At 48.8% G+C, this 24,641-nt stretch overlaps 1 protein-coding gene across 1 annotated transcript; it reads right to left on the reverse strand.

Annotated features, from left to right (window-relative positions):
• Positions 1-1,492: 1,492 nt before the first annotated feature.
• On the reverse strand, positions 1,493-21,443 carry Trpv1 (transient receptor potential cation channel subfamily V member 1). The gene is made up of 15 exons (XM_052196412.1): positions 21,160-21,443; positions 20,332-20,498; positions 20,104-20,256; positions 19,463-19,603; positions 19,063-19,361; positions 18,249-18,428; positions 15,646-15,804; positions 14,029-14,124; positions 12,041-12,111; positions 10,259-10,424; positions 9,796-9,862; positions 7,996-8,318; positions 7,064-7,191; positions 6,514-6,629; positions 1,493-1,808 (listed from the first exon to the last, which is right to left on the reverse strand). Exons 1-15 carry the CDS (start codon positions 21,441-21,443, stop codon positions 1,636-1,638), a joined length of 2,523 nt encoding a protein of 840 aa, XP_052052372.1. The 3' UTR covers positions 1,493-1,635.
• Between the last annotated feature and the right edge of the window lie 3,198 nt (positions 21,444-24,641).

Here is a 24,641-nt window from a genome sequence, read left to right on the forward strand (position 1 = left end):
CTCTTAGAATTTATTCACTGTTAGCTGGGCAAGAATAGTGCACACCTTTAATCCCACTGCTCAGGAGGCAGGTGGATCTCTGTGAGTTCAAGGTTAGCCTGATCTTCATAGTGAGTTCCAGGACAGCCAGGGTTACATAGTGAGACCCTGTCTAAAAATCTCTCAGACACTGAGCCACCAACCAGGCAGCATACACTAGTTGGTATGAGGCCCCTGACACATATACAGCAGAAGACTGCCTGGTCTGGCCTGAGTGAGAGAAGATGCACCTAACCCTCGAGAGACTTGAGGCCCCAAGAAGTGGGGAGACATGGTGGGGTGCTGGGATGGGGTGGGGAACATCCTCTTGGAGACAGGGGCAGGGGAGAAATGGGATAAGGACCTGTCAGAGGGCTGACTGGGAGGGGGATAATGACTGGACTGTAAAAAAAAGATTAAAGATAATAAAATAATAATAATAGTCGTCTCACTGTCTCCCTCTCCTCACACTGTATCCTATTTAATAAATCTTTGTGTCTGCTCTGGTCTGATAAATACTTTTGCCCCTTCTCCCTTGGCTCGGCACAGCTGTCCCCTGCATAACACAGCTTTCGAATTAGGTCCAATAAGCAGCAGTCCTTTCCGTCCTCTGCTTCATGCTCCTGCCTTGAGTCTCTGCCTTGACTTCCCTTGGTGATGGACTGTAACCTGTAAGATAAAGTAAGCCCTTTCCTCCCCAAGTTGCTTTTGATATGAATATTTTATCACACAGAGAGACAGACAGACAGACACAGAGAGAGAGAGAGAGAGAGAGAGAGAGAGGCACAGACTAAACAGAGAACCACCCAGCAACACCAGCCCAATTACTATCACCAAGTTCATACTTGTTATAAAGCATATTTGCAGACACACACATAGCTTATTTTATTAATTACAAGACTAACAGCAATAGGTGCATTTAGCACTGCGCAGTCAGGCAGGATTGTGATTACAACAAATAAAAGATCACTGAAATTTTTCTGCCATGTCCTTTGGGTGTGGCTCTGTATTTTTATTTAAATGAAGTTACCATTTATTTAAATGAAGTTACCATTTTGTGAGGACAGATATTTTACATCGAAGGGGAAAGTCTGGAGCAACCTGATTCTGACGGAATTGAGAGTGAGACTGGTGTACCCCAGTGTACCCCACTTTCTCTGGGTCTGCCAAATGGCAAAACCCTCCAAAGCCTCTCAGGTCAAGTAAGATAGTCAACAGAGTGTAGGGCAGAAATGGTCCGGCATTTCATATCAAAGCAAGTAGTTAAAGGTTCTTTTCCTAGCCTCCATTTGCTCCCAGTCTCAGCCATCCAAAATTCAAATAAAACCAGGGTCTGACATGTGTCCCAGTAGAGATTTGCCATCCACTCTGTTTAATACAGTCTACAAAGAGTTGAAATCCAAATGTTTGAAGATCGTGCTTAGATACACATCTCTCTTCCCACACACCTCCCACTTTCCCACAGCAGGCCCAGTGAAGTCCTAGGAACATGCCTAGGCAGGCACAGAGCAGACCTAGCCAGCATCAACCCTGCTCTGACACTCCCTGAGCAGACCCTTCCCCCACGGGAGCAATGGGCCATCCGAAGAGCCAACACTGACCCCCACATGGTGTCCCTCATTTCTCCCCTGGGGCCATGGAATCCTTGAAGACCTCAGCATCCTCTGGCTTAAGGGATCCTGTATAGTGCTTTAGTTGAACTTCTTCCGGCTGGGTGGTATGCCTATCCCGAGTGCTCGCATCTCTCAGAAGGGGAACCAGGGCAAAGTTCTTCCAGTTTCTCCCTGAAACTGAAAGGCAGCATGTCATTACTACCCTGCATGCAACAAAACAAGCGTGGTTTGCTTGCAGGCCTCACATCTTCAGGTGAAAGGAGACCTGGTCACCCCTCAATCAAAGAAGTTCCTCTCTACAGCAAACAGAGACCATGACTGAAAACCACAAGTGGATACAATGCAGAGATCCATGGGTCATGGAGAGCCCAGCCCCACTGAATTCACCATCAGCACAACACCTACCCACACCTAAAGCTCAGGGAATATTTTGGAAGAGGGAACTATGATGGTTTGAATAGGAATGGTCCCTATAGACTCAAGTGTTTAAAGGCTTGGTCCATCAGGAGTGGCACTATTAGGAGGTGTAGCCTTGTTGGAGGAACTATGTCACTGTGGAGGTGAGCGTTGAGGCTATATATGCTCACCCAGTGTGGTATGCAGTCCCTTCTGCTGCCTTTGGATCATGATGCAGAACTTGGCTAGATCATGGCTCCTCTAACCCCATGTCTTCCTGCGATGATGATAATGGACTTAACCTCTGAAACTGTGAGCCACCCCTAAATTAAGGGTTTTCCTTTCTAAGAGTTGCCTTGGTTATGTTGTCTCTTCGTGGCACTAGAACCCTAAGCAAGACAGAAGGAAAGATTGAAAAAGCCAGGAAGGCTTTTTCCTAAGGACCAGGAAGTCTGCTATGAGACTGTCTCCTAGAAATGGCTGCCTAAATAAGACCCAAACAATAACAACAGACAGGCTAATGCAGAGCAGGAAATCTCACAGAGTCCTACCACTGGACAAAGAACTACAGGCAACTAATGATTGCCAAGAGAGGGTATTAGGCTCTCTCCCTTTGGCAAGAGTCCTAATTGGTTATCCAGTACAAAGTAGTTAGCTTTGAAATCATAAACAGGTTCAGCAAGTTATATTTTGTGTGTGTGTGTGTGTGTGTGTGTGTATATATGTGTGTGTGTGTGTATGTGTGTGTGTGTGTGTGTGTGTACATGTGTATGTGTGTGTATATGTATGAGTGAAAAAGAGAGGTTGAAGGTAAGGACATGGGTAAAAATTGGGAAGAAGAAAATAATGTTATTATATTTTCATTTTAAAACATATTTTAAAAAAAAAAAATCTTAGCCAAGAAGCTAAGATAGATGGATCTCTGTGAGTTCAAAGCCACCCTGGTCTAAATAAGTTCAAGGACAGCCAGGGCTGCATAATGAGACCCTGTCTGGAATAAAAAAAAAAAAATCTCTAAGCTCTTGGATCCATGAAGTTTCCTCTTCTTCGTGCACCCAGGTAATGTCTTACACTTTCTTCCCACCCCACAGGCCCTGGTAAACCTGATACCTCATGAGTCTATCTCACACCTGCTGCAGGCTCCATTGCCTCTCTGCCCAAATGGGAGGCTGAAGAGATTCCTGCCACACAACTCCACACTGGGCAGTCCTAAAGTAATGAATGGCAGCCAAAAAAACATCAAGACTTAGGGTCAAGGCCCCACCAGGGCATAGAAGAAAATGCCAAAGGAGACATGGTGACACTAGGCTTCAAATAAGAACTTTGGCATGACCTAAAGTCCCAGGGAGCTCTTAAGGCAGACTCAGTTCCCACTGCCTGTTGAGGTCCTGACTGGCTGGGAAGTAGAAACACCCAGTTTGGGAACTGTTGACCTAGCCAGTTCCGGGGTCTCCAGAGGTAGCTGAGGTTCCCACCACCACTCATCATATTCTAATACCAAGTGTTAGGCCAGAGGGTTTGGGACAAAGGCAAGACGGCCTAGGCCAAGAGGTCCCCACCCTTCTCCTCTGATCAGGAGCCCTTGCTTTCAAAAGACCCCATAAAATGCTGGACAAAGCCAGCTCCCAGCTCAGGATTCCCAAAGTGACCCACCTACAGGACCCTAAACTCACAAAATAAGATTATAATATAAACTTATGTGTACTCCACCATCACGTTGAACCCCCCCCCAGCTCCCCTCTAAGAAGCCCCTACCTTGTGATTCCACTGACCCCCTCCTGTGAGGTCAGTGAACCTGCCTGAGTACTACCCCAATAAACATTTTACTCTAAATTCAGCTCAATTTGATTTGTTATACCAGTGGGGAAGCCATTCACCAAGGCTCCCCACGCATTCCCCACATCTTCCAGTTCCCACCTTCCTTCCCTGGCCTTTCTCTCCTGAGTACTCCCACGCCTTCCTACCACACACGTGCAGCTTGGTGAGAAGGGGTCCCCATTATCTAAATTATCAGGCTATTGTCACTAGAGTGTCTACTGTTACAAAGGTGAGAAGGCAAACTTCTAAAGGAATGTGCCCCTAAGATATAAGTGCATACACTCAGTAGTGAAAGTGTAAATTTAGTCTAGTCTAACACTCCCAGCCTCTGTCCCAAAAGGCTGCTCTAACTGGACAGCAGTTCACTGAGATGTACAGGGTAGAGAGCCATGAGGTCCTTGTGCTCACAGATGAGCTCCAGGGAAACCAAGGATGTTAAATACTCGGGCCTGTCTCCTCAGCAGAGGATGTAACTATCTGTTTTGTACCCAGAAGGCTGGGCTGGGTATTGGTAACAGCCTGGCGACCTGTGGGGGTCAGGCCACACCCACATTCCCCAAGACTCTTAGGTTTATCCCAGAGTCTTCCTCCACAGACCATTATCTTGAGCACTGTTTCTCAGTCAACAGAACCCACCCCTAAGGGAGATGTTGGTGTATTTTGTAGCTTGGTGGCCTCTATGATGACCTAGACCACAACAGATCCTCCCCTATGCACTTAAGCTAAAAAACCCATTCTTATGGAAGAGGACACATGTTAGTCACACTTTAAGCTTTATTGTGATAACTGTCACCATGAAACTCTCCCCACCCCGTGATGCTCTACTTAAATATGTGCAAAATAAACTGCCCAGTGTCAGACACTAGAAATTTGACCCAACAATGCCTAAGTAAGTTAGAGAATCATAGCAAGCCACTCAAATCATACACAAATCTGAGTAGATCTGACAGTGTTAGCACACCTAACAAACTGAGGGAAAGATAGTGAGAAAGGGTGATAACATGACCAGGGAGTCTTTCCAATTACATCCCTAGGAAAGTCATAGACATGATGGGCACCTGTGTGAAATTAATAAAGCCCGGGAGCAGGGAACTCATGTCCAAGACTGAGCCTCTACTAGAGATGGAATCACAGACTAAACAAGCAATCAACCACCACTGAGCTTCATTCCTCCCCACCCACCACAGTGAGCCTTGGATGAAATGAATCTCCATACCCAACTGTAATGGACGATCTTGGACTGGACTGACCTGCCCATGATAACCGTAAGCCAAGCAAAATTCCATTCAGCCAATGTGTTTAGGCCTGAGGTGACAGGTGTGGGCTACTATAAACCCTGAAAGACATGGCATTCACAAGCGGAGCCCTATGAATACCCTATCTCTCTGCTTAGAGACAATCTTACCAACCACAGTACAGTAAGAAGCCATCCCATGGAGCATGGAATTTCTAAAGAGAAAGCAGCTGTCCTAGCAGCTGACACAGCTAGACTCAGTAGAACAGAGCATAGGAGAACATTGGGGGACTGGTTCATTTTGAGGTAGGGTGGTTGCTCACAAGTCCTTGGTTGAGAATTAGACATTGCTTGCTGATGGCGAGGGTACATGAGGCTTGGCAGAGATGCCAGCAGTGGGGTTGGAAGTGGGGCGGACACACAAGCTTGAGTGCAAGAAGGGAACATGGACGGAATGCAGAGACACCCTTACACTCACTTACACACAGGCACGCTTAAGGTGATTCCTTAATAACTGAAGTACCTTTGAGGGAAGGTAACCAAATCCAGGTTCCACAGTATCTTATCCACAATGCCCAGCACACAATCTGAAAATACTGAAACTAAAAGGGAAACCAGGTCCTTGGTCACAAAAATAAAAAGAGCAGTTAAGAGAAATGCAGGCCAAGATGGCCAGGATGTTGGGATTAGCTGGGGACCGCTGACTCCTGACTCCTGACTCCAGGGCTTTGTGCTTGCCAGGCTGAGAGCACTACCCCTAAGCCAGTCAGCCCCTGAGCTGAGAGAAAGTGCAAAGTAGCTCATTAATATGTTCAAAGAAGCAGAGGAAACATCAGTGCTAATGAAGGGATGGCTAGAGGACCGCCAGCAAAGAACTGGAAACATCAACAGAAAAACATAGAAACTCTAAAACCAAAAGTTTGAAATTCTCTGGATGGGATTAAGAGCAATTGGGAGGAAGCTCATTAAAAAAAGAGAGGAGTCAGTGAATATGAAGGCAGACCAAAAGACATCACATTTGAGGAAGAAAAAAAATAAGGACAAAATGAACAGACCCTCCAAGATTTCTGCGAGACTACTGCATGGTCTGACACCCAGCTTCTCAAGGTGTGGACTGTGACCCCATTATGGGGCTGCATAACTGAATGGGGGAGGGGGGAGTGTCTTGAAAATATCGCTACATTTTCTCAGGTTTCTGAGCATGCTACAGCCAAAAGTTAATTTGACATCAGATGGCAATGAACCTGAGGAGCCTCTGACAGTGCTCCTTGTGCAAGACAGATGTTTGAGGACATGCACCAGTCACTAAGTACGGACTGCTGTCGCTGCTGCTACGCAGCCAAGGTCTGATATGAGGAAAGTCAAGATGGAGTAGGGACCCCTCCTTCCCAGGCCAGGCCCCTCCCCGCCATGGGTCAATCCAGTGCAGCTCACCTCGGCCTGACCGCAGGGAGAAGCTCAGGGTGCGCTTGACGCCCTCACAGTTGCCTGGGTCCTCATTGATGATGCCCACATTGGTGTTCCAGGTGGTCCAGTTTACCTCGTCCACCCTGTGGGGGAGGGGACAGGCTCTGGGAAGCCAGCTGTAAAGGCCGAATAGCCTTCCTATTAGGGTGAAGACACAGCAGGCAGAGAGGGACAGCCAGGGCTTGTTTTATAGACACCCCTAATTTCCCACCACACTACAACCTTGGATTTCTGGGTTTGGCTCTGTTTGCCAGGTAGTCATTTTTGGACACCTCAAGGATTTTAGTGCTTAATGTTGGAAGTTCTACCTCCTGAGATCTGAGATGGGTGTCTTCTGCCCATAGCTGAATCCTACGGTCACCCTTGGACCTGTCGCTGGCCTTAAGAGTCCCCTATTTCTATGATGAGCCCCAGGGAGCTCTGAACCTGATCTCTATACCCTCATCTGGATCCAGATGGCTCCCCCAGGGCCAGGACTGAGGCCAGTTCTCAGCTCCGACTACTGCTTTGGCCTTACCGGAAACACCACCGGTAGTCATCCTTGCCGTCAGGTGTGAAGCCCACCTGCAGCAGCTTGCCAGAGCGGAAGGCCTTCCTCATGCACTTCAGGAAGCTCTTCTCTGTATCCAGGATGGTGATGGCTCGCTGGTGGAAAAGGACACAGGCCACCGGCCTGGATCACCCTCTCCGGAATCTCTTTCAGCCTACTACAGGTCTGTTTCTAATGCCTGGCAGGCACATGCTCAATGAAGGAGACCAGCCAAGCCTTCCTGTGCCTGGTGGCTGCCTGCTAGTTCCAGGAAGACAGCCCTAGGAGTTGATGGGGCTCACAAAGGGACCATGTGTGGCTTGAAACACAGAGAGATGACATCTCTAGACCTCAGTGCTTGGTCTAAAGTTGAGATGCTGACAGAATTCCCTTCAGAGGATTGTGAGAGGTGAAATGACGTCAGGTAAGACAGACACTTGGAGCAGGGCCCACCATCCAGCAAATGCTTCTGGGTAAGATCATTGCTTTGTTGGCGGGGGTTCTGAAGGCGAATACGAGTCACGCAGCTTAGAAAGATTAGGACCCACCCCATGAGAGCAATCCCCATTTGTCTAGTGACCACTGCTCACCTAAACCAAAATGCTCTATGATAGATAACCCATGGGGCCAAGTCTACATCTACTGCCCTCTGGGACTGCTGAGCCCTGGGCCAAATACAGCATCAGTTACAGCATCCAGCGAGGCTCACCTGACTGCTTGTAGATGATGGACGACAGGGCTGCCCGTGGGAAGGGAGTCTACCGAGGGAGCTGGTGATGTTGATCCCTGGACCCGGTTGGGCTCCCTGCCCACCTCCTCAATCCCACAGGGGCTCATGCCACCCTCTGTGTAACAGCAGAGGGAACAGGGACCAGCCTCCGGGCTGCACTCCCCCTCCCCACCCCCACTCCGCTGCCCACCTGCAGCTTCCAGATGTTCTTGCTCTCTTGTGCAATCTTGTTGACAGTCTCGCCCATGAGCGCAATGAGCATGTTGAGCAGGAGGATGTAGGTGAGAATCACATAGGCCAGCAACAGGATGATGAAGACGGCCTTGAAGTCATAGTTCTCAGTGAACTCCAGGTCGCCCATGCCGATGGTGAACTTGAACAGCTCCAGACATGTGGAATACAGGCTGTTGTAGGAGTTACCACCTGACCTGCAGGCAGACCCCCGACACTTGTGTTGTGGGAACTCCGCAGACAGTGAGTCATTCTTCCCATCCTCAATCAGTGTCACTACGGCTACAGGTCACAAGAGAAAGGGGTGTGGGTGAATGAAAACCAAGACCCCAGACCTCCTGATATATACCTCTCCTGCCCCAGCACTCCACAGCAGGAGAGCCACTCAGTCATGTAGCCCCTCCCCAGACTAACACAAAACTGTAATAAAACTCTGCTTTGTTAAAAGAGCGTTATCATGATCTAGTAAAAGAAGTGTTTGAAAAAAATATTCAAAGCTCTGTAGACCATGCACATATATTGAGCCCTTTGTGTAGCATACAACCTGCTCAGCCTTACAAGACAGGCCTGGTTCATATTACCAGCCACACCATGTCTATTTAGAGGTCCACTCTAGAACCATGGATGTTGAGCAGTCCAAGCAGAGTGGCCTCTGATAACCTTCTTCCTTGGACGTGTAGTACAGAGCTTGAGAACTGCCTAGCAGCGGAGTCCTGTTCTTACTAGGCATCAACACCCAAGAACCCCTGAGCTCAATGCCTTCTTATACTGATACACATAACTTCAGATCAAGTGCCACAACTCATACCCATCGGGTCCCTCCTCCTAGTCGTGGGCACTCAGCCCTCTTAGGCAGGAAGGATAAAATAAACTGCAGAATGGGAGCAGAGACGGCCATGCCTTGGCAACCATCTAACTGCAGAAATCAGACAAGGACTGAGGCAAAGGCATGGGATCACAACAGGATATGGATCAGTTAGAGGAGCCAAGAATCTGGCTGTAAGGGGCTCCCAAGGGCCAGATCTCAGTTTCAAAGTAACAGCTGGAAAGAAGGATTATAACTCAAGTGACCATGTGAATCTACACAGAGCAAAAAGAGCCCCAAGGCCATCCTTGCATTGAAAAATTCAATTGCAGAGAGGGAGAAAAGCTCTTCCTTATGATAAAATGTCAGGGACTAAAGATGTGAGGAATGGTGGGATCAGGGAACTGCTTGAAGGCTGGCACTGTAACTCGGTGGGCATATTTACCTGGCATGTATTAGACCCTGGATTCAATCTCTAGGTCAAGGGAAAAAAAGGAAAGGAAGAGAGAAGAAAGAGAGACAAGGAACAGGGAAGGGAAGGAAAAAAGAGACAGAGACAGAGAAAAGGAAGAGAGAGAGACAAAGAAACAGATTTTAAAGTGATAAAATTGGGGCATCTCAGTAAGAAAAGAGAAGTCATTCTTACAACTCTTAAAACTTTCTTGTGAGTCTGAAATGGTGTTGAAATAATCTGGATAAAAGCTGAGCAAAGATAATATAGCTGCACAGCAAGCAAGCAGCACAGCATCTCTAAAATGGCTGAGAACGTCCCAATAAAGTACACTCCCAAGTTCGCAGGCTCCTGTTGACGTGTGTTCTGCTTATCCACTCTGTCGCCTGCAAGTGTGCGCCTGTCTTCCCCACCTGGATCCCCCTCCCGGGCCCTGCCGAGCCCTGGGGAAGTCAAATGAGCAACAGACCTGCCTACCCGCCAGCCTTGACTCAGCCTGTTACCTGTGGAAAATCCAAACAAGAACACGAGGTACACGAACATAAATCGACACAGGTCTCTGAGGATCATCTGCAGAAAAGAGCAGGCTCATGAAAGACAAACCCAGCCCCGGGAGGAATACAGGAATGACCCAGGCTGCCTCAGCCTGGAGTGGCCAGAGAACACGAGGCAGGAACCTTCAGCAGGCTGGATTCTACAGTTTTCAGCTCAGAAATCGTGATGGAATCACTCACACCTCTCCCATGGCTTTTGTTCGGGTTGGGAGATGGCAGTTCAGGATGCAGAGGCAAGAAGTTTGAAGAAAACCTCCATGCCAGGGTCAGCACTAGGTTGGGGAATAAGTAGACTAAGAGCTAAACCAACGGCTCCCCGGAGGATGCAGAGCAGCTGAACAGCATGCATAAGACAGTATCTCACATCCATGGGGCAAACAGGGCTCCGTGAAAAACACACTTGGGAACCTACCTTCTCGATCATGACAGCGTAGATGCCCATCTGCTGGAATCCTCGGGTATAGTAGAGCATGTTGGTCCAACCCATGGCCAGGGAGAACACCATGGAAGCCACGTACTCCTTGCGTTGGCTGAAGTACAGCACCACAGACACCAGCATAAACAGCGACTGTACAAAACTAGGAGCAGAGGCAAAGGAGACCAGCTCAGGGGAAGCCAAGAACAAAAGGCCCTGGGGCTGCAAGAATTGAAAGATAGGTAAGGTAAGCAACCCTTCGCAGGCTGGGGCTAGGCTACCTGCTACCACACCTTCTCTGCAGGCCCAAGGAGCAAGACATATGGCATGCTGGGAGGCAAAAATCTGATTCTTAGAAGCACAATGTAAATATAGTACAGATGTTCCTTGAGGTATAATAGTCATGCCCTGCACAATCCATTGTATGTCAAAAATATAAGTGAGAAATGTATTGAACACCCCAACCTACTGATCTCATGAGTGCTTATGAATGTAGCATGTGTAGAGTCAGCGCCTCCCCTTGGGGCTGCCCCACTGAAAATACTAAAGACTAGGTCTGGGGATGGGGGTGGGGCACAAGAGCAGGCCAAGAAAGAGGAAGATGTGAGAAAGAGGCAGGAGCTGTGAGAATTCCAAGGGTGGCAGCAGAGAGAAGCGGTCTCACCAAGATGAGAAGAAGGAGCAGGCTGGGAAAAACCCAATCAGAGAGAAAACAGGAAACGGGGTATGGTGGCTTGTGTTGTAATTTAGAGGCTTGAATTTGAGGGAAATTGCACTTGCTTCAGGATATGTGGGAAGAATTAACGCTGTATACAATGTGTAGTAAACAAGGGGAAATTAAGGGAGTTAGCTTCAGAGGGAACAAAACATGGATTAGGGCTATTATGAAGCTATTCGACACTCAGGAATATTTACAAAGGCATAAATGCAGATGCTGACTACTGACTAACGAAATACTATGTAATCACATTGGATGGCAAAAGAGGAGAAGCCGATGGGGAGAAGGATGGATGCTAAAGCCTTGTCTATGGCAGGAATAGTGTCAGAAGAAAGAGCCTGAGGAAAGAGGGTTTTGGAGAATGGGAGGGAAGGGTTGGGGGCAAGAAACTGGTTCGTCCTATAGACACTTTTGCACTCTTGTGATTTATATCAATATAAATGAGTAGTTTTGATAAAATAAACGCTACATACCTTCATGTTGATAGAATAAAAACTATATGATCTATATTAATAAGTAAAATTGCATATATGTAAGCGTGCGTGTGTGTGTGTGTGTGTGTGTGTGTGTGTGTGTGTGTTAACATCACTACAATGTGACTATTCCTTTTAGAAACGAAGTCCTGAGTCTACTGGCATAACATTATGTGGGGGGACATTTCTTCTTTTAGGCAAATCAGTATTGTGACAGCCAGTTGCTGCAGACCCTACAGCTTGAGCCTGCCCTTTGGGACTAAAACTGCCTTGCAGACTGGAAATTCTTGAAGGTAAAAACTGTGTATCGTTCTCCCAGTGTTGACCCAGTGAATGGCAGAGGCAATGGGCACACTGTGGACAAAGTAACCCTAACTGTAAATCCTGTGACCTGTGCCCCAACACCTGACATATCTGGCAGCGTAATGATAGCTGATATTGATTCCTCTGATGAATATTGTTAGAGTGCCTCCCTCCATGGTTGCAACATGCTTCCTGAGGCCCTACTATGTGCCCGCTCAAGCTTAGGTGAGAGAATGAGGGAGAGCTAGCCTCAGGAGGTCACAAAGAGCATATAGCATCACTTACAAAAGTATCTCGCTATAGCTGTCCACAAACAAACTCTTGAGGGACGGTCGCCTCTGCAGGAAATATTGAATCTGTGAATAAACAGACAAAGTAAGTTGCTGGGAAGTATTAGATGTGGCTCTTGGGGAACTTCAGAAATGTCTTCAAAGTGTTGCCATCTTGGAACACTGGAATGAGTTCCAGCAAGGAGCATGGAGAGTGAAGCGGCAGCGGAAGTCGGGCTAATGGGGCGGGTGATGCTATGTGACGCGTGGAGAGCAATTAAAGGTGTATCTAGAGGAAGAAAAAGGTCACCAAAATCCTATCCTATTCCTTTCTTCTAGTTCGTTCTCCCGCCTCCATCATCCTGTTCTATATTGAGCATAACATCAGAGCAAAAATCCCTTTATGCAGCTACAACTGAATTAACTTGGCAGATAAACCTTTGGTGGCTGGAAATCCTCTCCAAAATACCTACACGCACTCACCCCAGTTTAACCTCTGTTTGCTAAGAAGTGCCCACCTGCGGCTAGGGCTTTATACTTTCTTAGATAATGTAAGTTGCCACTGTGAAAAGACCCTGTTTCCATGAAGACAGGGCAGTGATTGATAAAAAGTCCATAAAAGTAAGTGTGGTAGTTGAATTAGAATGTCCCCATGGGCTCACATGTCTGAATACTTCATCCCCAAATAAACTGTTGGGGAAGGATTAAGAGGTGTGGCCTTGTTGAAGGACATGTGTCACTGGGGACAAGCTTTGAGGTTTCAAAATTTCTCCCACCACCATTCTCAGTGTTTTCTCTCTCTCTCTCTCTCTCTCTCTCTCTTTCTCTCTCTCTCTGCCTCCTGTTTGTCATTCAAAATGTGAGTTCTCAACTATTGCTCCAGCCACCTGCTCCCTGCAACTTCCATTCCTCCATCACAGATTCTAACCCTCTGAAACCATAAGGCCGAATACACTCTTTTGTCTGTAAGTCTCTTTGCTCATGGCATCTCACCACAGCAATAGAAAAGTAAGTCACAAATAAATAAATAAATATTATATTAAATTTTAAAAAATGGTGACTTAATCTAGGAAGTTTAGAGGTTAAAATCACAATGCTCTAACCAGGTGCAGTGATGCACACCCGTCATCCTAACACTAGAAAAGTTAAAGCAAGAAGATCAAGAATTCAAGCAGACTAGGTTACACAGAGAAGCCTCATGTCAAAAACAAACAAACAAAAACAAACAAACAAACAAAAAGGGTTGTAGAGATGGCTCAGCAGTTAAGCACACTGACTGTTCTTCCAGAGGTCCTGAGTTCAATTCCCAACAACTACATGGTGGCCCACAACCATCTGTAATGGGATCTATCTGATGCCCTCTTCTGGTGTGTCTGAAGACAGCTACAGTATACTCTTATAAATAAATTAAATGTTTTTTAAATATTAAAAATAAATATACTTTTAAAAAAACATAATGATTTCAAATTCTGCATTCAACTCTCTTTTCATGGACCTGTGTTCTTGCCCCTGCCCTACGTTTTACTCAAAGAAAGTGAAACCAAAAATCATACACCATGTATTCCTTAAGCTCCAGCTTTTACAGAAGTTGACATAAAATTCTAAAAGGAACCCTCACATTCAAAGAAAAGACCCTGGTTCCGGAGGAGACCCCCAGATCAGGAAAGTGCTTGCTGTGTGAGCAGGAGGGCCAGCACTCCGGAAACAAAAGCCAGATGCAGCTGCATTTCACTGTTAAATTGGTGCAGTGTGGAATTCTGGGTAGAAGGGCTCCTGGAGCTTCCCAGCCAATCAGTCAAAGGAAAGACCCTTCCCATAAGAACTGCCATGAGGCGTAGTGGTGGAGATCTCCGTGTGCCCTTGGGAATACACTGGGTGGGTGGTCCCCGAAACCCAGCCATGGACTCCCAAGGGCTCTCAGCTTTACCCCTCGGCTCTTAGCTGTTGTTTTCTCCGTCTTTGTCAGCAACAGTAGAAGCCCACAACTTGTAAAGGGATGCTTACCCCTCGGAAGAAGAAGTAGACTCCTCCTGACACAGACAGGATCTCTCCAGTGACTCGGAAATAGTCCCCAACGGTGTTGTTCAGCTTATAGGGGGGCTGTAAGGCACAGAGGAACTGGCGACTCATTCATTCATCCAGTCAACAAACATTCACCAGGTGCCACCAGGTACCAAGCCTCATAATCAAGGCTTGGCTCCTGCCTAGGAGACAAGCCTCCATTAAAAGAGAAAAACAGAGGCCCAGCAAGGTGGCTCTGCAGGAAGAAGCATGCTCTGTGCAAGTCTGAGAACTGAGTTTGGTCCCCAGAACCCATTGTGAAAGGACAGAGATGAGTCCCAATAGTTGTTCTTTTCTAATCTCCATGTGCACACACACACACACACACCACCACCACCACCACCACACACTCATCATACACATATATAATAACAATAATTTTAAGGAGAGATGCACAGAGACAATGAGTTATCATGGGATATCTGCAAGATGGTCCCGCTTCTGCCAGTCACACAGAGGATCCTTCCCTGCTGGGCCATACCCCAAAGCAATGTCCCTGCCCAGGGCTCTGAGTGAATGGGAGCAGGTTACAGGGTAGGTGGAGGTGCTCTTACAGACCTGGTGTGTTGTAAATCCTATTCTTCCCACAGCCTATGGTGCCCAGCTGCTCTGCCACCAGGTAAGGTCAAAGTTGGCCATGGATGGGGCGGGGGAGGGGGAGGGGGGATGTCCTCCACACACCCATGTGTACAGCCCTGGTGTTTTAGCCAGCATTTTCTGGAGAGGATTGTCACTGGGGCTTTGCAAGCTCCGGCTTACTTATGCTACCTATTAGCATATGTCTCCTCTCTCTATCAAAATGTATGTATCCTTTCTTTTTGTTACTTTGTTACAATGCTGGAGTGCTGAGAATCAAACCCAAGGCCTTGTACATCCCAAGCAAGTGCTATGCCACTGAGCTGTTCCCATTACCATTTTCCTTCCTTTTCAAATGTAGTCACTAAATGCCTTTTAGGCACAGACAGAACTCCAGTTTTTACACTAAAAACTAAGCATGGGGCAGAAAGTTAGTGTCCCGGGTATTAAACAAGAAGGACTCAACTGGGGAACATAATGGAGTCCATGGCTCAGAGGAAGATAAAGAGTAACCCTAAGCTGAGCAGAGAGATGGCACCCAGCCTAGCACAAAAGTATTCAAGGGCACAGGTCTAAGAAATGAGTTTGTAATGAATGAGCAGATGAGCCAAACCATTCAGGCCAGAGAATGGAATTGGGGCTTTCACCACCCCATGATCTGCAGACACCCAGCCCAAGGGTGGCTGCCTCCCCAGCTCTGAGTCCCAGTACTCAGGAACTTCAGTGCTCACGTGCTTAATCTCCAGGGACCACTGACTTAAAAGACAAAGTCCAGGGTTGGATCAGCCTGCAAGAGAGAAACTGAGGCCAAGGAAATGAGGCTCTCCCAGCAGTCGCTCCACCTTTCTGTGATCTAGGAAGGGGAATCCCAGGCAAGGTCTGGGCCTGGAGCCTACAGTATCTTAGGGAAATGCCTCACCCACCCCAACCCCAACCCCAATCCCAACCCTAACCCCCAAAGAAAGTCCATGTTCATGGCCGCACCAAGCCTTCCACCGGCCGATAGTAGGCAGCCGTGGTGAAGATGATCATATACAGGCAGTAGACGAAGAAGTTGAAGTAGAAGATGCGCTTGACAAATCTGTCCCACTTGTCCTGCAGGAGTCGGTTCAAGGGTTCCACCAGAAGCATGTCATGGCGGTTCTATGGGAGTAGAGAGAAGCAAGGCTCACTCCTGCACCAGCAACTACCCGGACAGCCACACCAGTCTGTGGCACTCCTCACTCCTATGTAGCCCACACAGTCAAGAAAAAATATCCCCTCCGCATGCCACGCAGCCAAGAGTCACCAGAGGTCTGAGGCATTGTACAGACAGGGCCTTGGGTTGATCCCTGCTCTGCTGTGGTTCCTTGACAGACCACGCTCACAGCTTTGGTGTCTCCATGCGTACAGTGACTGGTGAGAAACTAGGCACTCCCTAAATCAGTGGTTCTCAACCTAGGAGTCAAACAACCCTTTCACAGGGGTTGCCTAAACCCTCAGAAAACACAGATATCTACACTGTAATTCGTAACAGTAGCAAAAATAGAGTTACTTAGTAGCAATGAAAATAATTTATGGTGGGGACCGGGAGGTCACCACACCATGAGGAACTCTATTAAGGGGTCATAGCACTAGGAAGGTTGAGAGCCCCTACCCTAAGGGCTCGCTTAAGGACTTCAGTGTTTACCAATGATCTAATCTCATTGTTTCTAACGATTGGCTCTCCTCACTCCCAGACGAGGTGATTCTTGGGAAGTTGGGGCTGCCTTTACAGTCTTCATTTCTCATGTTTGCAGCCCTGGGTCAGGCAGAGATGGCAAGTACTTATACATGATATGTGAAGGAATCTAAAAGGCCTATCCTGGAGCAGCGGGACGGTGCCAAATATTGTCATTTGAAGTAGCCTTTGGCAAAAGACTCATATCCAAAGGCTTGAAGGCTCATGGGACTGAGGATGTATAACAGATGAGCCCAAGGCAGCTTGTGCTAGCCTCTCGTACTTAAGCTCTACCACAGAGACACTTTCATGCGGCTCCTTACACACTTCGGGGGTGGGAAGCTCCTCACTCCCTCAAGGGCCTCTAAAGAGATGTTAACTACAGGAATGATCTATTATTTGGAGTAAATTGGTCATACCTGCCTTCCACCAGGCTATCAGCTAAAGCCGAATGGCCCACCAGAAAGCGCTGGGCACATGAACTGTTGATGGCTATCCCTGAGCTTTTTCTCCTGTGGGTTAAATCCCTCAGTCTGTGATGAGGCCATTCTCTATTCAAGCCATCCCTTTAAGAACTCAGAGGCCAGATTCAACATGGCAGTCTAGGTGGGGCTGACAGGGTGAAATAGGTAAGGCCTCACCTTCCTTGGACTCTGGTCCTATAAATACAACTTCATCCAATGAGGCACTATAGCAGTCCCTCCCTGCCTCCAGCAGAGACCTCATCTCCCAAGTCCACTTCTAGAGCTTGGAGTATGACTTTAGGAAGAGAGGACAGGTGAGGTGGCCTTATAGGCTACTCATAAGTATGACTGAGCCTTCCCTTGAAGCAGGAAATACTATGTAAAATGCCATCCTTGGTACACAGAAGCAAACTTTAGATAAAGTAGCCAAAATGAAACACCTACCAATGAAGTGGAAAGGGGATGCAGAAAGGCTGCTATGTAACTAACTATGGAAATCAGAGCATGGCACCAGCCCAGAAGCCATAAGAGAGAAAAAAAAAAAAACCACCAAGCAGCTCGACCCTATCAGAATGAAACCCTTTTATAAGTAAAGGGTGTTGTATGTGAAACTAAAAGGCAAAAGACAGACAGGGAGAAAAACTACACTTCAGCACGAGCAATAGAGAAAAGACTGGTTCATTCAGAAGCCGAGAGTGTCTATAAACCTGGAGCAGCCAGCTCACGGTCCTGTAAACCTTGGGAGACCCACCAAAGAAGTACAAAAGGCCAATAAATGCATAACAATGTTCCTCCTCACTGCAGGGTGTGGTGGCATCTGGCTTACAATCCTGTCACTTTAGAGTGAGGAGGATCAGGAGTTCAAGGTTGCAAAGCAAACCCCTGTCTAAAAAAAAAAAGAAGAAGAAGAAGTGATACATTGGGCATACTTTTTGATTTGGACATTACAGGTTCACGTATCTTTCACGGGAAACTCCTCAGGCTCGTGTCAGTGGCCTGCAGCGTGATGCACAGCTGCAGATAGCTTGACTGTCCTGTGGATGAATGCTGAACAACAGCTTTCAAATGAGTCAGATGCCTATGTGCTAATATAACGCTAACTAAACAGATGTCAAAGAGTGAAAGCAAGCGCTTATCCTACAGGGTGTACAGTGTGATCCTGCTTACACAAATAAAGACAATTCCATGAAGCTATTTACATGGCACAAAGAGAGCTCTCCTTATCTCTGTGCCTCTGAGATGTTCTCATGTTTATGAGCTAATGGTTGTCGTTCATGTGCTAGGAAAAACACAAGAGAAAGGAGGTGAACCAGGTCTGCAGGACACGGGCTCCTGGCAGCAGGTTTCCGCATGAGAGTCCAGATAGAGCTGGGGCCAGGGCAGGGTCGGGCCGGACACACACTGTCCCGGCCCTGGCCACTCACAGGGGTCTCACTGCTGCTGTAGGCGATCACCTCCAGAACCGAGTTCTTCTCACAGGTGTCAATGCAGGACAGGTCGTAAAGGGAGGAGTGCACGGGCCCATAGGCCCATTCAGTGAACTTCCTGGACAGGTGCCGGCACTCAGGTTCATGGATCTCCCTCTGGAGAATGTAGGCCAAGACCTGCGGCAGGGAAGAGATCCCATAGGCCAGCCCAGGCTGTGGATGGCTTCCCCAGGCAGGCTCTGAGCTCTCATGGGAAACACACTCAGCTTCCATCATTCTGACACCCAGGCCAAGCCCCAGCCACGCCCCCCACTGTCAAGATCCACAGAGCTGCCTCTGACCCCAGCTACACCCACATCAGGTGCACTACTCCAGGCCCCCAAGATTTACAGTCCTTCCATGAAGAACAGTGAAGTTTTCTAGAAAACTTTAAGCCAGAAGGAAATAATGAAAATCTAAGGACTAAGCCAGTCATGCTGGTTCATGCCTGTGATCCCAGCATTCAAAAGGCTGGGACAGAGGATGGTTGCAACTTTGAGACCAGGGTAGTAAATTACAGCCTGCCTGGGCTACAGAGTGAAATACACACACACTCACACACATACACACACACACATGCACACACACACACACACCTTGAGTCCCTGTGACAAAGTTGGAAATTAGAAACCACCATGTTGACCTTCATGGCCTCTGCTCACAGCTCCTCTGGCTCTCATTAACAGCCTCATTAGCTGGTAGAATTAGAGTCCCCTACCCACAATCCTCTACCCAGCCACCCTCCCTGCTGCAGGCTAAAGCCCCAACCTACCCCGATCTTCCCACTGCTAGCAGCTAGAGCCAGCGGTGTGAGCCCCTTCTTGTTGGTGAGTTCTTCCAGCTTCAGCGTGGGGTGGAGTTTGGCCCCCAGGATCAGGATCTCGTTGTACATGTTTGTCACGAACTTGGTGTTGTCGGCTGTGTTATCCGCCACCTCCACCAGGGCGTGCAGCACCGTGTTGCCCACGGAATCCCGGGCGCTGATGTCTGCTGGCTGCCAGGAGTTCTGCAGCAGGAACTTCACAATGGCCAGCTGGTTGGTGCACGCAGCCAGGGACAGGGGCAGCTCGCCTGTAGCCAACACAGGATCCCCAGAAGAGCCCCACAAATGAGGCTAGTCCCTGGATGACTGGGCCTCTAGCTCCCTCACATCTACCACATGGCCTCCCTACCAAAGTAGAAGCCGGGCCTCCCTTTGGTTTTCTTGAAGAAGTCCCCGTTAGCGGCAGCCTGGACATCTGCTCCATTCTCCACCAAGAGGGTCACCAGTGCCATGTTCCGCCTTTCTATGGCAATGTGCAGTGCTGTCTGGCCTACAGAGGGGGGCGCACTGTTGGCCTTGTGATTACAGTCTGCGGAAGCCCAGGCAAGGGCCCTGGGCAGGGAGCAACTGCTTCTGGAAGAAACACCCAGAAAAGGCCAGCACAGCCTCCCACTGCAGGAGGCCAGGATCCACAAATTAGGCCAGGGAAGTCTTGAAGCAGCAACAAAACAGAACAAAAAATACCAAGCTGCAAAGGAAAGGAGGCAGAGGAAGGGAGGAGGGAGGGAGAGAGGGAGGGAGAAAGGGAGGGAGAGAGGGAGGGAGAGAGGGGGGAGGAAAGAGGAGAAAGGAGGGCAGAAGATGTGACAGCAAGGGATAAGGACTACCAAGTCAGCAGGAGGGCAGCAGAGATCCCAGGGCCACAGGAGGAGACTGCAGAAGAGCACCAGCAGGGAACAGAACCAGGAGAAAGCAACAATGTGACCGGGATTGGGGCAATCCCCCAGGGTGTAGATGTTCTGTAGCTGTACCAGGCCACCCCCACCTCACCCTTGTAGTAGCTGTCTGTGTAGCTGGCATTGACAAACTGCTTTAGGCTGTCTGTCTTCCGGGCGACGTCCAGGAGCAGAGAAATGGTGTCATTCTGCCCGTTGTGCAGATTGAGCATGGCTTTTAGCAGACAGGTCTTGCCTGTCTCTGGGTCTGAAGGGCAGAGAGAGGGTCAAAACCAGGTCAAGATTGGAAAAGGCCCTGGGAAGCCAGTCCTCACAGGGCCACCTTTGAACTCGCTGTCAGTCAGGCGCTTCTTGCTCTTCTGCAGGAAGGACAGCAGGCTCTCCAGCTCCTGGCAGTTACTCTGAGCCACCGCGTCGAAGATGCTCCTGCGATCGTAGAGCCTTGGGGGCTTCTCAACACCAGCGGAGACAGAGTCCTGGGATAACTGCCTGAGAAATAAGTCATACCCTCATCTCAGGCCCAGCACGGACTGTGACTAAGCCCCAAGGCAGACCAGCCAGTTTAGGAAACACATGTAATTGTCATGAGGACCCTGGGATACCCATGTCCCCATCCTGCCCCTGGCCTATCTGCAGACAGCATGGAGAAAGTTTTTGCTGCTACTGTCACTTCATCTTCCACCCAGCCCACCTGCCTTCCTTCTGGGGCTCGGGAGACAGGAGCCTAGAGGAGCTAGGCACAGTTGGCTTGGCCCTTATGAATGAAAGGCATTGTCACACTACCCAGAAGCCATCCTGAGTGACTCCCTGCCCTCAGAGGAGGCAGGAAGGCTGGCAGGCTCCCCACCTATGCTGTTTGTCTTCTTGGTCCACAAGATCCTAACCTTAAAGGTGAAGCTGAAGTATTTGGGTCTGGTGAGCATTTGGGGCCCGGGTACTTAGCATGTGCTGGCAGCTGGGATCAGCATGTGCCTACACCCCAGCATCTGTGACTGTGTGTCCAGCGAGACCACAAGAGTGTGGGCCAGACCACCTCTAAAGGCTCCCCAACTCCCCAGCTCTGTGACATGTAACAGAGGTGTTAGCTGAGGGCTGGGACTGCCAGCAGTCGAACCACTTAGGTCTTGGAAGGGAAGGCCTCCAGACTTACCTGACACAGGACGGTCCATCCCCAGGCCTCTGGATAGTGACAACAGAGCTGACAGTGATGATAGGGCAGGAGGCCAGCCCGCCTTCCTCATAAGGGCAGTCCATGGGAGAGGCCTCCTCTGAGTCACCCTTCCCAAAAAGCCGGTTTCGACTCCTGGTAGTGAAGATGTGGGGCTTGGCTGGAGGCGGCTTGGAGCTATCATCTCTGTCTGGAGGGTCCAGGCAGGAGTTCTCTTGGGGTGGGGGCTCAGATTCCTCCGAGTCTAAGCTAGCCCATTTCTCCATCCTTCCCAGATTCTCTGTGGCCCAATTTACAACCTGTAGGTAGCCACAAAAATAAGGTCTGTGCCCATCCTGGGGACCACAGGTTCTCATCCCCTCCCGCCTTCCTTGTCAAGGTCCCCCTGTGAAGCAGGACACCTCGAAAGTCCAATTAGTATTGCCCTGAAGAACTAAAGTTTTCAGGGCTGTGCCTCCCATTTCGGCAGCCCCCGGGGAAACAGAACTGCAGAGATCAGCAGGCCCTGTGGTCACGATGGCTGAGCTCCCCACCTAGAGACAACAAGGTCTGGAGTACCCAGCTGCCTGGTCTGCTCTTCCTGCATCCCCATAGCAGAGTAGAGAAGCGCTGCGAAGGAACTCAGTATCAAGACTGATGAGGATGACCAAGCCCCAAAGAGAGGAAGAAGAGGAGGAGGAGGAGGAGGACCCCATCTGTGCTGCAAAACTTCTGTGCGGTGTGCCAGCAGCCACACATACCACCCGGCTTTGCCCTTCCACACAGCTGCAGCAACAGCAGCCACCGTGTCAGGAGGTAATTGTCGTGTGTGCACACACATGTGCAGCACAGAGAGAACCTTGGGTCATTTTTGTGAAGTTGGCATAGTCCAAGCATCCCAGTCTATACTTTGCCTCATCATTTGCTGTGGGGCTGGCAGGTGTTCTAGACCTGAACCTCTAGAGCTCCGCTGGCTTCTCAGGTGAACCCACTCCACTTGAGAGGGAGCTGACAGTGCCTACCCCATCTCCCAAGCTCTCCCTCCACCTGCTGGCCAGCCTGCTCCCTGCTGCCAGGTCTCTCCTCCATCACAGGCTTTTCCTCCCAACCTGCCTCCACCTGGACTGCATTCTCCTCTTCCTTCCAAAATCTTCCCACCTCTCAAATGCTACCTCCCTTCAGGATCCAGCATGAGTATTCCTCCCTCAGCAAAGTCCCATCATCCCTGAGCCTTCAGAGTGACCAGGCCCCTGCCTATCCATCCTGATAACCCATTCAGCACAGTCCACCTGCTTGTCTCTCTGTGTCTACCTGTTTGCTTCCTTCCTGTGACCTCTGCCCAACAGAAACTTTGCCTAAAGAAAGCCATGATGTGTCCTGCCCACATACCAAGGCTCAAGGAATGTCATGGAAGAAGAGCCAGAGGCGCATGAGGCCTATGAAACAGTGACTGCTAGACATGACAGGGCAGCTGAACTGGGGGACCCTCAGCAGCTGTGGCTCCCTGTACAAGATCAATCAAATCCACGCTTTAGTGGGTGGGAGAGGGCTGTGGGTTATTGGCAGTTGTCGGCTGATGAGAGGGGGGAAATCAATTTTCTTTGGAAGTGTGGTCCCTGGCAGGTTGCCTATACTCCAATGGATGATCCTATACCCGTGCACTTGTTGTTTTATTCATGAGGAAGAAGAAGGAGAAGGAGAAGGAGAAGGAGAAGGAGGAGGAGGAGGAGGAGGAGGAGGAGGAGGAGGAGGAGGAGGAGGAGAAGAAGAAGAAGAAGAAGAAGAAGAAGAAGAAGAAGAAGAAGAAGAAGAAAAAGAAGAAGAAGAAGAAGAAGAAGAAGAAGAAGAAGAAGAAGAAGAAGAAGAAGAAGAAGAAGAAGAAGAAGAAGAAGAAGAAAGAAAGAAAGAAAGACAGCGACGAGGAGGAGGAAGAGGAGGAAGAGGGAGGAGGAGGAGGGAGGAGGGGGAAAGCAGGAGGAGGAGGAGAAAGAAGAAGATAAAGAGGAAGAGGAGGACATGAAGTTGAGAGGGTGGCATCGGGTAGCTTGAGGCTAAGAGGTTAAGAGGGTGCATATGCTAGCAGCCAACCATTGGGCTGAGCGTGGGGGTCCCCAATGGAAGAGTTGGAGGGCAGACTGGAGGAGCTGAAACGGTTTGCAGACCCATAGGAAGAATGACAATGTCAGCCAACTAGACGCCCCAGGGCTCCCAGGGACTAAGCCATCAACCAAGGAGTTCGCATAGTTCCAACCGAAAGAGTGGCAGAGGAATGCCTTGTCGGGCATCAGTGGGAGGAGAGGCCCTTGGTCCTATGAAGGCTCAATAGATGCCCCAGTGTGGGGAAATCAAGGGGGAGTTGGTTAGATGGAGGGGCATATTCTTGGAGGCAGGGGGTAGGAGAATGGGTTGGGGGTTTTCGGGGAGTGGGGGAAACTGGGAAGGGGTATAACATTTGAAATGTAAATGAAGAATATTCAATAAAAAAGAGGTTGCTTATGAACAAACATACTGTATTCATATATAACATTCTCAAAGAAGAAATTTTAAAACATACTTTCAGAAAAGGAAAGATAGTGTTGGACTCTCTGAAAGAAATAAAAGCTGTCAGACACAGGCTCTCTTCCTCCTCAGTTTACAGTCAGTTAGGGAAATGAACATTCCAGCTGTGTCTGCATTCTGGAAAGCAGCCACTGACTGAGGTGGGGGAGGTCTCTTGAGTCCTGCGTTTTCAAGGGAAAGTTCAGAGTACAAGGCCAGGCCCATGAGTCTGCTATGGACTAAAGTTCACAGCCACAGGAAAAAAAAAAAAAAAAAAAAAAAAAAAAAAAAAAAAAGGACAGGACGCATGCTGGTCTGCTCTCAGGAGCACCTGAGCTGTCTGACCCCTGGTCACAGCAGCAGAAAGTGCTCCCAGACGCAGAAGCCCCCTCTGACCTCTCCTCACTTCCTTGGCCCATCTCACAGCTCCATCTACACTGTGCTGCAGTTCAGGCCGCAGTCAGCAACATTAGGACCAGAAGCTGTGGGCCTTGAAGGCCAAGAAAGAAAATGGGAACATGATTAGGCAGACAACAGGAAGGAAGCCGTGAGAAGCTTTGGAAGGAAGGGGACGAGTGCTGGTGTCAGCTTTCAGAAGACAGCTTCCTGCCCAGGACTGTTCACAGTCTGAGGGGACTGTAGTCATTTTAAAAGCTTAGCAGAGGTAAGAGCACTGACTGCTCTTCCGAAGATCCTGAATTCAAATCCCAGCAACCACATGGTGGCTCACAACCACCTGTAATGAGATCTGCCGCCCTCTTCTGGTGTGTCTGAAGACAGCTACAGTGTACTTAATATAATAAATTAAAATATATACTAAAAAAAGAAGCTCATCAGAGCTGCGGGGTATGATTCAGTGTCAGAACACATAAGTATACATGAAGCCCTGGCTTCCATCCCAAGCACAATAAAAATCAATTAAAATAAATAAATAATAGGCACAGAAG

This window comes from Apodemus sylvaticus, chromosome 10 (genome assembly GCF_947179515.1).
Source record: "Apodemus sylvaticus chromosome 10, mApoSyl1.1, whole genome shotgun sequence".
NCBI classification, from domain to species: Eukaryota; Metazoa; Chordata; class Mammalia; order Rodentia; family Muridae; genus Apodemus; species Apodemus sylvaticus.